The sequence below is a fragment of the Juglans regia genome, chromosome 3, assembly GCF_001411555.2.
Source record: "Juglans regia cultivar Chandler chromosome 3, Walnut 2.0, whole genome shotgun sequence".
In the NCBI taxonomy this organism is placed as follows: Eukaryota; Viridiplantae; Streptophyta; class Magnoliopsida; order Fagales; family Juglandaceae; genus Juglans; species Juglans regia.
Window position 1 is genome coordinate 5,763,479 of NC_049903.1, and position 15,295 is coordinate 5,778,773.

General features: G+C 34.9%; 1 protein-coding gene and 1 long non-coding RNA gene across 2 annotated transcripts; both read right to left on the reverse strand.

Moving 5' to 3' along the window:
* Nucleotides 1-9,021: 9,021 nt before the first annotated feature.
* Nucleotides 9,022-10,002, reverse strand: LOC118347892. Its single transcript, XR_004801039.1, has 2 exons — nucleotides 9,682-10,002; nucleotides 9,022-9,451 (listed from the first exon to the last, which is right to left on the reverse strand). It is a non-coding gene; the product is annotated as an uncharacterized LOC118347892 (long non-coding RNA).
* A 704-nt stretch (nucleotides 10,003-10,706) lies between these two features.
* On the reverse strand, nucleotides 10,707-14,347 carry LOC108984179 (protein DEHYDRATION-INDUCED 19-like). The gene is made up of 5 exons (XM_018956050.2): nucleotides 13,829-14,347; nucleotides 13,620-13,759; nucleotides 12,150-12,227; nucleotides 11,729-12,012; nucleotides 10,707-11,099 (listed from the first exon to the last, which is right to left on the reverse strand). Exons 1-5 carry the CDS (start codon nucleotides 13,911-13,913, stop codon nucleotides 10,991-10,993), a joined length of 696 nt encoding a protein of 231 aa, XP_018811595.1. The 5' UTR covers nucleotides 13,914-14,347; the 3' UTR covers nucleotides 10,707-10,990.
* Between the last annotated feature and the right edge of the window lie 948 nt (nucleotides 14,348-15,295).

A 15,295-nucleotide genomic window follows, 5' to 3' on the forward strand; every position in this document is an offset into this window, starting at 1 on the left:
TTGCCAAATCCAAGTCCAAAATTTACCTTTTTTTGAATTAAAATCCCTACATTGAATTGGCTAAAGCCTTATTTCTTAATTTTGAGCTACAGTAAATTTCTCTTTTTAGCCATCTTTGGCAATATACTGTTGAAGGATCAAAGGAATATTTTATTATTCCCTCCATTTCCCTCTCTTTTCCTTCCCTTTTTCCCTCGTATTTTTTTGTTCTGCTCCTTTCAGAAGGCCATCGCACTTTTCTCTCTCTTCTCTCCGTTTTCCCTATTCCTCAATCTTCCTCGATCGATTGTCTCTCATTTCTTGGGTCCAAAAATTATTAAGTCCCTTTCCTTGCTGGTTCCCATCATCCGTGCGATTTCCTCTCTCTCTCTCTCTCTCTCTCTCTCTCTCTCTCTCTCTCTCAGCTTGGCTTAAGAACATTCAGAATACCCCTCACGGTATGAACTTTGTGCTATTGATTTAGGAAATTATATTTTTGTGTGATTGATTTTGGGAATCTGACTCTACAGACCCAGAGAATATTTTGTTTCTTTTGTTTCGTTTCGTTTCATTTTTGGTGTTCTTTTCTTTTCATTTTCTTCTCCATGCTCCATGCCCAGACTTGAATTTCATATCTAAGTTTATGAGATTGTCTTATTATGGTTCTTATTTTATTCTTATATAGGTCATACAAGCAGGCCCTATAGGTATGTCCCGCCCTTCCCTTGTTCACCCTTTTATGTGTTCTATTTTCACTTTTTTTTTTTTAATGTTTGTTAGGTATAGGAACTCTTTTGGTCTGTAAATTGGGTAGATGTCTGTCCGTTTCATCTTCATAATTGTTTCTTTTGTTTTTGATATATTTTTTTGTGCATCCCAGTCTCCATAGTAAAGTTTTTTATTTATGTTTTTTGATTTAATATTCAGAAATATTATGAACATTCTTCAGGCTTGAATGAAAGATATTCCAGTTTAACTCATTGCTTTTCCATGGTGCATGAAAAAAAAGTAAGGTTTAAAAGGGGGTTTAGTAGCACCGTATATATTTCAGGTTGATTATCTTAATCAAAACAAGTCTTTGAAAACTGTCTTTGCTGTTCTTCTTTGCAAAATAGAACACATGCATACCAGTTTATCTTCTTTGCATACCATATCAGCAAAACAGAACACCAAGTTTATTTCTTTGTTATTTTTCTACATATTTTTGCTTTTTCTGACTTCTATCTAAAGATGATGTTGATTCTATATGTAGTGCCATATAGGTTTTTCTTTTTCTTTTTTCTTCTTTTTAATTTTTTTTTTTTATTATCATAATTCAAGTTGATTTAAACATTCTATTAGAGACTGCTAGTTTTACATGTGGTTTTACATGTCAGCTTGAGGCAGATAGATATAACATCTACATATTTACAAGGGCTTGCATTTATAGAATTTATTCTGCCTTTGTTTGTTTGGACATGAAATTGAGAACCATGGCGAGGGTAATGAACTATGCAGTGACTGAGGTGGAGAAGAATGCATATTGTAATGGGGACTGGCAATGGTGGTTGTGTTTGTAGAGTCTGTTTCCAGTGGCAAGGGTGATTGTTCTGTTTCATATACCAAAGAGTATATGTTGTTCTATTTCATATAAAATGATGTGTATAATTCGAACTAAAGAATAACTTGGATGATGTGCATTTTATGTATGATTTAGTGCTCAAACCCTTTATTTTTCCTTGTTATTTATAGGGTTTCATTAGCTCAAATGAAAGTTGTTGTGCATGAAGAAGTACTTCATTCAGATCGTAAAGTTGTAATATGTAAGAAAAATGAGTAAGGAGATAATTATTATATGTTTTTTTCCTTTTTGGTTTTGATTTATATGCATTATATCTATTAATTAATATATGGAGTGTATTTGAAAAATATAAAAAAATAAATTATAAAATATTATTAAAATATATAATATTATATTACTATTTTGGCTTTAACATGACTAGTGCAATGTGGATTCATCCAGCCAAAATTTAACTCTATAGCCAAAACTTGAAATTCTAGCTAAACTTTAGATTTGACCATTGCCAATGCTCTAACTATGCCAATGGAGATGCGAGCATCCTCGTGGAATTAGCAATTTCAAAAGTCAAAGTTTGGCTAATATGTCACTTTTTGATTTTTAGTTAATCGTTTAAAATTTGAACTCTACATTGAATTAATTATCTTACTCCTTATAATAATAAATTATTATTATTTTTTTAAAAAAATATTTTTAAATATTTTAAATGCATTTTTTTTTTTTGTTTCATAATCTTCAACAAATATTTCTATTTTAACTTTCAAAATCCAACAATCGATACAATTAGAAAATAGAGATTGTGAGAAAATTGATATAAAATTATATTACCTTGCTACAATAGCAAGTCATATTTGTCTGACTTTGGCTATATTGTAGCTCCTTGGTTGGATGGCTTTGCTTTGGCTAATCCGATATATTCCAACTTATGATGAGATTAGCTAAATTAACAGCTCAACTGCCATTTGATTAATCCAACGAGGATGTTGTAAAGGCAAAAGGCACTGATCATGAGCTTAAACTGGTTGGCAATGCTAGCCCCCGGCCTGGCCGTTGCGCCGAACCCCTTTGTGTTTTTGTCAATAAATGTAAATTTAAGAGGATAAAACGTATATATAATACTCTAATATTGACAGAATAACTAACTGAAAAATTATAAATTCGACACTTTTTCTAATTAAAAAAAAGGTTTATTTATTTATTTATTTTATTTAAATTAAACAAAGACCATGCATATTACTACTATATATTTACTATTGGGCCCTGCTACGTCTACTGAGAATTTATACTGACAGTCCAAAAAAAAAAAACATTATTATTTTTTCAAATATTTTTAAAACTCCCGTAAACATTAAAAAAAAAGCACAAACTCATTAAAAATATTTCATTAATCATTAAGTAAAAAAAAAACTACAATCGATACATGTCATGAGAATATTATTTTCCATATTTATTTGGATGGGAAATGATAGACATATAGCTTATTTTACAACTTTTTATATAAATATATTTTAAATGAGGGTCATTTTTATAAAACAACTTATAAAAATAACATCACTTTACATAAATACCCTCATTTTAAAACATGATAATATAAAAAATTATAAAAAAATATTGTACATGTATTATTACTGTTATTTGAATTGAATCTCGTGATCTATCTTAATGCAATGTCATTCTCGTGACCAATCTTAATCTGTCCCTACCACTATAAATCAAATTAATTTTAGCCATAATTCCAAAACGGATTATTAATAAAACTAAAAATTTTGATTTTTTCATCGAGATTCTTGATTGATTGATTGTTCATCTAGAATATAAAACTGTAGCTACTATTCCCGTGCTTAACTCTTTTCTTTCAATAATCATCCCAAATTAGTAATTACAATACAAGAAAAATAAAATAAAGAGGGATTTGAAGCCAATGACTTGGCTCCTATCCATTTCCTACAAAGGGGAGTCGTTTGAAGTGGTTTTGACACAATCTGATAAACAAACTATAAAACTATGACTAGAAGCTACAATGGATTGTTGTACATTGCAATTTGTTGGTCTGTATTGACTGAAGAAGGGGTGCTACCCGTCCCGTAGGGGGTGAGGCCACCCCTACCCTGCCCCCCTACCCCGCATGGGCGTGGGTGGGAAATTGTTCCCAGGGGTGCGGGGGTGGACCCTCATCCGTCCGCACCCTGCTCCAGCTCAATTTTCTGGGCCTTAAATGGCTCAGAATCTATTTTTGAGCCACTTTAGGCCCATAATCAATTTTTGGGCCCATAATTTAACTAAAAAAATAAATATATTTAAAAATTAAAAAATATATATATAGATAGAACTATTAACTATATATTAAATTTCAACTATTAACTAATTAAGCAATAATCATCACTAAGACACTAAGTTATTACAAATTACAATTTACAATTATACAAATTAAGACTCTAAGAGAACTAATAAACTATTACAATATTACAAATTCCTCTAAATTAAGATATTAAATATTACAAATTGTAATATTAACTATTGTAGCAACATTACACTTAATTGTAAATTAACAATTATAACTCATAACTTTTCAATTTGATCAATTTGGGGTGGCACTGTGGCGGTGATTTCACTGAGTGGTGAGTTGTGTCGACTGCTGTGAGACTGAAAATCAAGATCATAAAAGTTAATAAGTTATAAAACTTGAAATATTAATAAGTTCAAAATAAAACAAATTAAAATTATAAAGTTATAAAATGAAACAAAAATTAAAAAAATTAAAATACAAAATATTAAAAATACTAACCAAGATGAGATTGAGCAATTGGAATTTGAGATGAAAATAAAGCAGATGAGCATAGATCGGTCATTAGGATTCGACATATGTATATTATGAATATAAAAGCTAAATAAATGCAAAATAATTAGATACTAAAATATGATATAAAATTATAAATGTAAAAAAATAAAAATAAAAAATAAAGGACAAATTGTGCAAACCATGGCAATGGTGGGTCCAATACAAAGTCATATTGCATCGGAGGTAGCTGTAGACGCCGCCTCATGTATCATTATAACAATTAAATTTGAAATTAAATTAATGAATACCAATTAAATTAAAATAAATAAATTAATAAGAAATTAGAAAATGAAATTAAAATAAATACAAGATCCAGGCTGATCACCACCCTCCTCCTCGATGTCGGCCTCCTCATACTCAAGAACATCCGAAACATGAATTAGAGTTTCCTTGATCCAATTTAGCATACAAATCAAAACTTCCACAATGGTAGAAGCTAATAAACTTCAAAATGAATCTAATACACACCCTCCGGTACTAAAGGCCGACTTTGAGGTTACAGTGCTAGTAGGGATGACCAAAAGACTGCGGGATATATCTCAAAGGATGGGATACTTCACGACATTCACCTTCCACCAACTTAATATATCGAAATCTCGTGAAAATGGTAGAAGCTCCGCTATTAAGTATATATCTATCTCGGACTGAGCTTCTACAGAACTCCGGATGAAGGGGCTCTGCTCAAATCTCTCACCCCAATCCAATCTACATATTTTTCCGACCTCGACTTCTTGAACCGGTGGGGGTAGGTGTAGGTGCCGCAATATTACTACCCCGCAGGACGGTAAACTCATCAAATAATCTACTAAGGGTTTCCCGAACCCTTACTGTAATAAGATCCGCCTATGCTTGCCCGTACGCAAGGCCCAATCCAAATATCATGCCATCCACCTTAAACCTCGGGTTAAGGACGACATCTACATATAACAAAATATTAGTCCTAGTAAAATCTCCCAAATACTTGTCGTACTTTTACCTCATAACCAATACCATATCCTGTAGCCTAATGTGACCACCTGCGACCATGTAATCTAATTATTCTTTTATCCTACATATTTGTTGACATAATTGATGGGATGTATGATACAAAATTCCAGATATCGTCGTGGTGACCTCGTAAAAAAGTCTAAAAAATTCTACAAAAATAGATACAATTTTTCAATCATCATCTACGGGTTTCCCCATTCCCCCATGATCATCAAAATATTTACATATTGGATGTTTTCATCACCCAATAGTACAAATGTCAGCTTATATCCTTAGGCCGCCTCCAACATAAAACATGTTGAGTTCTATTGTGTAGGCATATCAGTACAAATGCCCTTTTTAGATGTTAGGCCCGCAGACCTCGAAGCAACCTTAAATTTCTCCAACCTCGAAGGAGAAGATCTCACCCATCTCACAACAGTCTTGACCCGAGCAATTGAGTCATTAAGATCCCTCAAACCATCAGTAATAATAAGATTCAGAATATGTGCCGCAAATCTCACATGCAGACGCTCACCACCAAAGATTGTCTTATTTGCCTTTCTAAGATAAGATTTTCAGATGTCCCAATGCAATATTGTTAGACGAGACATTATCAAGAGTAACTGTAACAACTTGGGTCAACCCCGACTCTTTTATTACGGTCTCCATGGACTTTCCAATTGTCTCACTCTTATGATCGGTGATTTTATAAAATTTTATAATTTTCTTATGCAATGTCCAATTACAATCAACAAAATGCATAGTTAAAGACATATAATTAAAATTTTAGACTGATGTCCAAGTATCAGTGGTAACACAAATAAATTGACCCATCAATTCACCCCTTAACTTCTCTTTTTGAAACCAAAAATATTTTTTTACATCATTTGCCACCGTGTGCCGAGAAAGAATATTAAATTTTGGTTCCAAGTAGCGATAATATGCTTGGAACATTTTTCCATCAACAACTTGAAAATATAGCTCGTTCATGATGACCATACGAGGTAGGTGTCTTCTACACTCATCGGGATCATACTTAGTATACCCTCTCAAAATTGCACCCCCACTAGTTCCATCTGTCATTTTTTAAAGTCCAATTTCTAGTCTAGATTGGCTATTCTCTTGTAATGATCTTAATATTAGACTTTTTTTTACATTGTTCTTCTAAATGCACCTTTTATTGTGAGGTGTCATATAGTGGCATCTATAATTTTTTTCACAATGGTTACACTTGACTTGGAGGTTATTGGGGTCACCACCCTCTAGTTTGGTGAAATGAGCCCAAACTATGGAAGCATGTTTTTTACTGGGCTTGGGGGCCGGACAAGGTGCTGCAGGGGCAAGTGTTGGGCCAGGGGTAGGGGTAGGGGTAGGAGTAGAAGCAAGAGTAGGGGTAGGGGTAGGGGTACCCTGGGCATGGAAATGAGAGCTCGCACTAGAAATTGCTGGTATATCCATGAACTCAAGTAAATAAGAAATATGAAATTATAGTAAATATAGCAACATGCCAAACAATTAACATCCAAGCATTAACATATATATTGCAAGTTAGAAGATCAAACATCAAACATACAAAAAAATAAAAATGTTTACACCCTTAGTTGGATTCAATTGATGAAAATGAATATCATTATTAGACGCTATTGGACATTATCAAAATAAAAATAAAAAGTATTTAAAAAATGAAAAATCATTAGAGAAATATAAGTAATAAAAAATAATAATCTAATACCAAATGCTTGCCCACCATATATCTGTTTGGATACTCTACAGTTAATTCTCATAGCTTTCTATATGGCCTAGCTAGCCACGTACGGGTTATAAAAGTTGTAAATAATTTTTACATAAACATATGAAAATGTGAAAGTATATAAAAAAAATACTCAATTAAAATGGTTCAATGTCTTTCTAATTTGGAATTTATATTTAAATAAGACCTCTAAATGACACTAATATTTCAATTTCATCCGTCTATATAAAGTAATACGATATTTTTCATCATCCTTAAATCATTTAGCTCTTATACTATATTCTGATAACAATATTTTTCATTTATAAAATATAAAAAATAGTCATTTAAAAATATTAGAGCTACGGAAATGTTTGATGTTTCCTACACTTTAGGGTGAATCAAAACCCTAAAATAATTTAGGGATTTCAAACCACATTAATTTAGGGCTTCGGATTGAAACCCTAAATTAATTTAGGGCTAAATTAATTTAAGGTTTCAATCTAATGTGGTTTGAAATCCCTAAATTATTTTAGGGTATTTCAAAAAAAATGAAAAAATAAACCATGGAGTCACGGACAGATTCACACACGACTACACAGTACACATTGTTCATCAATCATTCAAACCACATGCACAATCAAGTCTCCACAGCACACAATTCACAAAATCTTATCATCTATCTCCGATTAAACCCCATCCTTCCCCAATCTTCATTCCATAAAATAAATATCACAAAAAATTAAAGTAGATTTAGGGTTTCTTACCTTCGACAACGAAGATGAAAAATGAGTCACAGAAGGCTATAGCGAAGGCTAAGGTGATGGCGACGGAGATGCAGATTGTAGAATGTAAGCGAGAGAGAGAGAGAGAGAGAGAGAGAGAGAGAGAGAGAGATTCTGGGTAGTGTAATGTTGCAGGGGGGATTTAAATAAATAACGAAATGACGTCGTTTTATTATTTGTATATTTAAATAAAAATCCAGACATGAAATGACGTCGTTTCATGCCTGGATTATTATTATTTATATATATATATAAAAAGGTAGGGGCGAGGGTCGCCCCTATCCCTCCCCCGCCCCCGCCTTGGGAGTCAGATGTGGGTGGATCCACCCACCCCCCATCTGACGGACTGGGGGCTCCACCCTATTAAACTAGGGCAGAGCGGAAGTGGGGCGGGGCAGCAGGGGCCCGCCCTCGTTGCCCACACTTAGGCTGAATGAGACTTTCACTACCACTTTATTTTGATAATTGGTTAAGAAAAACGGGAATATAAGAAAATCGCAACCAGAAGATGGGTCAAATTGTTGACAGACGATTGCCACTAGCTGTGGAGGCGTGTGTAGTCCGTGCGTCTAAGAGATCCGGAGCCGCTGATTTTGATGGTGCTGCCCATGAGACGTACGCGCCATTCTTTTAGTTGATTTTTTTTCTGCTATATGAAGGATCAACGACTGAAAAATTTAGTGGGGGAGTGCGTGGCGGTTGTAGGAGTACAGTAGGTAGTAGTTCAGCACATCTCGATGCCATGGACAAAAAATAAACAAATACCGAAAAAAAACTGATGGACAGATCATGAGTGAGCCGGACTTTTTGTCGGTGTAGCACGACTTGTCTTTTTGGAATAACATTTTACCGTATTCGTCACTCACTTGAAACCCACTCCAACGAGAAGAATATGGTTCTTTATGCATTTGGTAGTTGAATTAAACTCTTATTTTTTTTAGTAGACAACGAAAGCATGCACGTAAAAGTGTCGATTTATTCTTCCCGAAGTCATGGATCGTACCTACCTGCAAGTCATGGTTTATGCATTCCCAAGAATCCAAACTAATCATTCACTCGCAATGGTATGCCGTAGAAAAACTGAATCACGAGATTCACATGGTTTGTTGTTCCCAAACCATGAGAGAGAGAGAGAGAGAGAGAGAGAGTATACAGAATGGAATTGAAGAATGGACTGAAGTTTTGAACTATTCTAGCGTTCATGTTCGAAGATTAGAAGTAATTATTCAGGGATTACAAGATGGTTTGGCTCAACTAAAGCCAGCTTCCCATTTATTTCAAACTTTATTCCCCCCTGAGCTTTCTGAAACATAATGTAATAATATATACAATGCGCGCGTCACGGCATGTCCAAGCTGCTAACTACTCCTATCTCAACAAAATTTTAAAAAACAAATAAATAAAAGTTGCGCTTTGGATAGGCATGGTTCTCCATACTTCACGCCAAGGCTTAACCATCTGGGCGCTGTCACGGAGATCAGGACCCTGCAGATCCCAGTTTTTTTGCTATTCAAAAACTAAAAAAGAAGGAATTATTAATCGCCTCATTCTTGATTCCCGCTTTGCTCTACCATCCAACAAATCCCAAGAAACTGAAACAGAAAACAAGAAGGAATAATAATAATAATAAAAGTCCACAAAAATCGATCAACAGAGTATGATCCTTTCATCATAGTAGCATATCCTTATAGCGTGATATAAGGCACCAAACTCGCGAAGTTCTGGAAAAGAAACGTTTTCCCACAAGAAGAATTCAAACTATTATCCATCTTGGAGTTCAAAGAGAAAAAACAATAAAAAAAAAGATAGGAGAGCTCAAAACCTGAGTGATCGGACGGCGACATGTTTGGAAAGAACATGATAAATGAAATTAGCACCGTGGAGAAACAATACAATCCCAGTACATCCAAGAAGAAATAACTCAACCATCATCTCTCGATCGTTTTTACCACCACAAAGAGCTCTTTCTTTCTCTGCAAACGAATCAATGAAGGCTCTCTGTTTGCGCAACGGCCGACGCAGAGATGAAACGAAGTCTCTGTTTGCGGCAAGGAAGACCAAGTCCTTTTATTCAAGGAATCAAGGGTGGATCCTACCAGAGCCTTGGACTTACCTGTTAAAGCGAGAGAGGTTTTAAGATGGGTCTCTCTCTCTCTCTCTCTCTCTCTCTCTCTCTATGTATATATAATATAATATTAATTAATTTATCAAAGGCGGTGCCTTGACGTCATTGTTCATATACTATTCCAGACTGCGATGGGTCTTCACTGTGTGCTCACTTAACACTTTCAGGCGTGGATGATAATATGATTGCATGTTTCTACTTGGACTTAAATTTGATTGGCCGTTGGATTCGTGCGGCAATGATATTATGATGAGTAGTGGGGCGGGTTAGGTGGTGGGCGTCGGGGGTATGGAGATTGATATACCGCACTGCAGCTGAGGTGGATCTCACAGCGGCAGGTCAGAGGGTCTCCGCACGTGTTTTTCACCAGTTTTTGTTCTCGGCTGATCGGCAGTACGGGTACCGACATTAAGGTCTTATTTTAACGGCGCCGACTGTCGCCACCTAACCAACCGCAGTGGTTTCGAGTCGTTTGACACAAATAAATTACAAGATTTTGAAATGTTGTTACACGTGGGTACATGGGAATGGTTATTGCGACGGGAGAAGTAGTCGGGCACCGGCCCCGTGAGCGAACTTGCACGGAGACAGTGACCTTGATGATCATAGCTTGTTTATTTTACTGTTTACTAGAACTGACCCTTTTTTGTGGACTGAATTCTTTTTCTCGATGGAGCTTGTTGATTTTCTTCATGCGCCAAAGAGAAGATTCACTCATTGACTTGAAATGAACTCATTAGCTGAAGTTTTCCATAAAACTGATAGATCATTTTGGAATATTTCTTTAGAATGAGTACATCACTGGAGGGTGGGGGGGTCACTAACAAGAATGGGATACAATCATCAAGAGGCACTCATAGTGAGTGCTGCTTCGATATCCATGTGAGGCACGCATTGCCTTGCCAAGACAATGTAAACTACAAGCATCCCACCCAAAGGTACCCCCTTATCATGACTTTTTAAAAACTCAGCATTCAATTATTCATAATGCAACTTACTGCTTCTATTAATCACCTAACAGAGTTGAGAAAAGGACATCTTGCAAGAAACCAGCTCTCCCGGCAGCTTGTCGAATCCTTTTTTCCCGCTCTTCGTAGCTCAAAGAAGGGTCAAAACTGCAAGAGGGGAGAGATGTTAAACAGTTGGATCCATAGAAGGGTTTTTACAGGAGTGTGAAGGTGTCCATAAAGCATAAATAATTTGATTGAAACAGATGCAGTGAGTGCCTCTCCCCACCAAAGGCTGTAACTCCATTACTTCTAATTTATCTGATAGTCTCTGCTCCTTGATGGATACAAAAACCGTGGATTGTCTTGTCTAGGATATCAAAACATGTATAACAAAACATGTATAACATTCTCATCGAGAAAGCTGGCCAACATATTATGGATTAAATGAGCAAGCCAAACCCTGTTCATGGACTACATTGGTAAACGATTAAGATGTGAAACTAAAAAAAAAACACGAAAAAACTTGCTTATGAGCCTTGGCTTACATTGGCAAAGTGTTGAGTCCCAAGTTTCAAATCTTGCATAAAATAGAACAAGGAACTCAAAACAGATTTTTATATAGTGAGGATGTTGAAAGCAAGGGACAAAAAGGGCGGGCACAAAAGGGATGTTAGATGATGACAATTACTTGAGGCATTTTAACTAATCAATTAAATGACTAAACAAGTGGTCTATAATTCAATGGAAATCACAGGTTCCTCTGATCATGAAAGAAAATATATGCCAACCAGTACCTTGATTTCCATATATGTGCTGGTGCCTCATTTTTTGCAGAAGCGTCCTCAGCACTGGCAGCCACAGATTTTGATATTTCTTCTGCTTCAGATGCAGGAAAATTCAAAATGAGCGATGATAAGAATGGATCAGTAGCTGCAGTAGACATGTTAACACTGTTTGACCGATGTGCACCACCCCCTAGAAGCACTTGCAGATGAGCCTCACGAAGATCCCGACCCAGTAGAGACAGTGCCTGACTGTTAGGAATTGCTACTCTGCGTAACCTGCGACGTCTCTGCAAGTAATCCTTAGTTAAGGGAAACTTATATAATGGTCCAGTTTTGTCATTGATAAATAACCAAGCATTTTTATTATTATTTTATTCAACAAGTCATACAAAGAGAAAACGACAGATGAATTTTTCAGTTTGAAGGATATCTTGAACAAATGTCCATGTTGCAGGGTGATATGGCTCAACATGTCCCGCGCAACTTTAACAGAGCAAATAGGACAAACCTGCAAGGAAAAAGTGGATGCAGAGTGAGACTATATTATCAAGAAAGCATCATCAAAACTAGAAATTAAACAACTTAACATACCATCCGCCCTTAATTGTAAGGAATAAGGTATCAACAATAGATAACTATATAAAACAATAGTTTCATTTTGTTCAATTTTCTTTCTCCATTTTCCCCCTCTTTCCATTGATTCGTTCTGGACTTGGAACTATATCAAAGAAACCAAAATTAATTCTAAAATTTCCCTCGCATCAAAGGCATCAACCACATATATGATCCAAGATTTGAATTCTTCAGCACTATATCTTTGGATTTAGGTGCTAGCATTCACATGCGAAAATGGAGATCTCCTATATATTGAATCCATGAATGAAACCGTATAAACTGCACGACACTGACCATGAAAATTGTGTCTTATATGCTAACTATAAATAGATTGAAAATACAATAATTCCTTACTCAGAAAACTCTGTTCAAAGTTAAGTAACTAGAGTAACATGGGTCTGGATCATGATATGTAACATCTGAAAGATGAATTATATCATTCCTCTTTGACTTAGCTTTCGTATCTGTCCTAAAATTGTGTTCATAGTTGCAGTGTCTGCCTCTTTGTAACTTTACTTTGCACACGTGAACCAGTATTACTTCCACGTTTCTTACCATACTATGATGAAATTACAATATATTTTTTTTTTGATCGGTTGAAATTAACCAACAGAAGCAGATATAAAAGGAGGGTAACAAGTTACAACTTGGCTTTGAAGAACTTATGGACTCGGTTGATTTCATACTCATTTGAAATAAAAAAGTGAACCACCCACAGATGTAGGGTATGAAGCTTGTGGGTGGTGGCAGATACCAAATTAATTTAACACTGAAAGTCTTCTTACTTTTGCCAGCCCCAATTCAACCAAATAATTTTCATGTTAGTTCTTTTTTTGGGTTCCTCCTTTACGTAGCCAACTAAACATCCAACCATTCCAATGACACCAATCTATGAGCTTCTTCAGAAAACACATAGTTCATAGTTGAAAAAAAAGGATTATAACACCCAAATGACCAATTGGGAAGATGAACAAATCCCTCAACACGGAGAGATGTAATTTGAGGACCTCTGCCCCTATTAATATGATCTAAGCACCATATCCGTTTTATCACAGACACAAGCACAAACAAGAAAAATCAAAGCACTCGATGAAACAAGAAATATCATACGACTACTCAAAAAAGGGCAGACACAACTTTACCAACAGAGATTGTAACCCTCCGACATGAACGGAATAAGGAAACCGTCTAGTCTCATAGACCGAATACCATCAAAGAGGTCGTTCTTTAGAGAGAGAACACAACAACAGAACAAATCGGAGGGCGTGTCTAAAGAAATACGTACGGTGACTTTGGACTCGAACGAGTGCTCGTCTTCGAGATGCGAGCACAGAGACACGATGTCGAAGTCCTCGTAGCAATACGGGCATGGGAAATCGGGTCGGACCTCGTCATCTACCTCAAACTCATCGATGCTCAACCGATCTAATCCAAAAAACAACATATTTAAAACTAAGAATGAAAAAAAGATGGAGAGAGAGGGGGATCGGATACCTAAGTGGGAACTCTGATGGTGGTGCTGGAGTGTGTATTGGCGCTTGGCGGCGGCGAGGCGAGAGGTCCAGAAGTCGGAATCCATTGAATATAAGGATCAGATGAAGCTCGCTTTTTTTTTTTTTTTCTCAAAAAAATAATTTCTTCTGATTCTAAATACTTCCAGGGAGGAAAAAGAATTCAACTTGGCCTCCGATCTTTAACCTCTTGGCTGCCTGTTTCGTTTCTGAAAATTTTAACTTTTTGGTTAGATATTCCTGTCCAAGTTGATCGCAAGGAAGCTTACAAAATTAGAGATAGCCGACGTATGATTGTTTTATTTTCTTTTTCTTTTTCTTTTTCTTTAAAGGTTGATGGATATTATCTCATGAATTTGACTATCTCTTAGGATCGTTTATTAATCTGAGGAAGCCTCAGAAATGACGATTAGGCTGTGAAGGGGAGAGATAAACAGAGAGAGAGAGACGGAGAGAGATGGGAGGTTTGTGTGGTGAGGTGACGTAAAGTCAGTGCGAGCAAATGTCGGGTTACTCTTCGTTTTCATTTCTTTCTATCTGTCTGTCTGTCTGTCTGTCTGCAATTTGCATGCCATTACTTTTTGTGGCTTCAATTTTGTTTGAGTGTATTTTAAGTTAGTAATTTAGTTCGGTTTGTATGGACAAATCTATATTATCTTATTGAAAAATTTTAAATATAAGACCCACGCTCTGCACACTCACTTAAAAATATGTGATTTTATTTTTTAAAATATGAAATATGATGATAAAAAAGTAAAATCACATATTTTTAAGTGGGTGTGCAGGGTGTGGGGCTTATGTGTAGCACAACTCTATTTTATTTTATTATTATAATTTTTTAAATTTTTATATAAAATATAATAAATAATTTAATTTTTAAAATTTTTTAAATAATAATAATATTATAAAAATATTTTATTCAAATTTTAACAAAACATCTCATCTTATAACTACGTAACCAAACGAGAACTTACATTTCCTTTTTATTTATTTATTTATTTATTTTTCTTTTTTAAATATAGATTAAAAATACTAGAATACGACATTTTTATATAAATTAAAAGAAAATAAATTTAATCAATCGACTTAATTATATAATTTAATTAAAAATAAATTAAATTTTATAAAAATTGACATTCTTTTACTCATTAGGTCAATTAATTTTATTTATTTTTAATTAAACTATGTGATTAACATTAATTGACTGAATTTTTTTTTTAAATTATATAAGAAAGTCATGAAATTTTTAATCTAAATTTAAATAGTAAAAAAAAAAAACTAAATAGTAAGATAATATTAAAGAAGTTTAAGTTGTACTTATTTTTTAAAAATGATTATTGTGAGGACTCTATTTATTTATTAAAAATGATGTAGAGTGGGGGAATTATAGGTTCACGTGCGGGCAACGTCAGCATGAGAGAGAGAGGTTTGTGACAATTGTGTGGTGAAG

Excerpts from the sequence above, each read along its gene's own strand:
- LOC108984179 (XM_018956050.2), bottom strand. The coding sequence starts at position 13,913 with ATGGATTCCGACTTCTGGACCTCTCGCCTCGCCGCCGCCAAGCGCCAA. Across the intron at positions 12,228-13,619 it reads CGTTCGAGTCCAAAGTCACC|GTTTGTCCTATTTGCTCTGT; the intron begins GTACGTATTTCT and ends TTTTCCTTGCAG. Across the intron at positions 11,100-11,728 it reads GCACATATATGGAAATCAAG|TTTTGACCCTTCTTTGAGCT; the intron begins GTACTGGTTGGC and ends CCCCTCTTGCAG.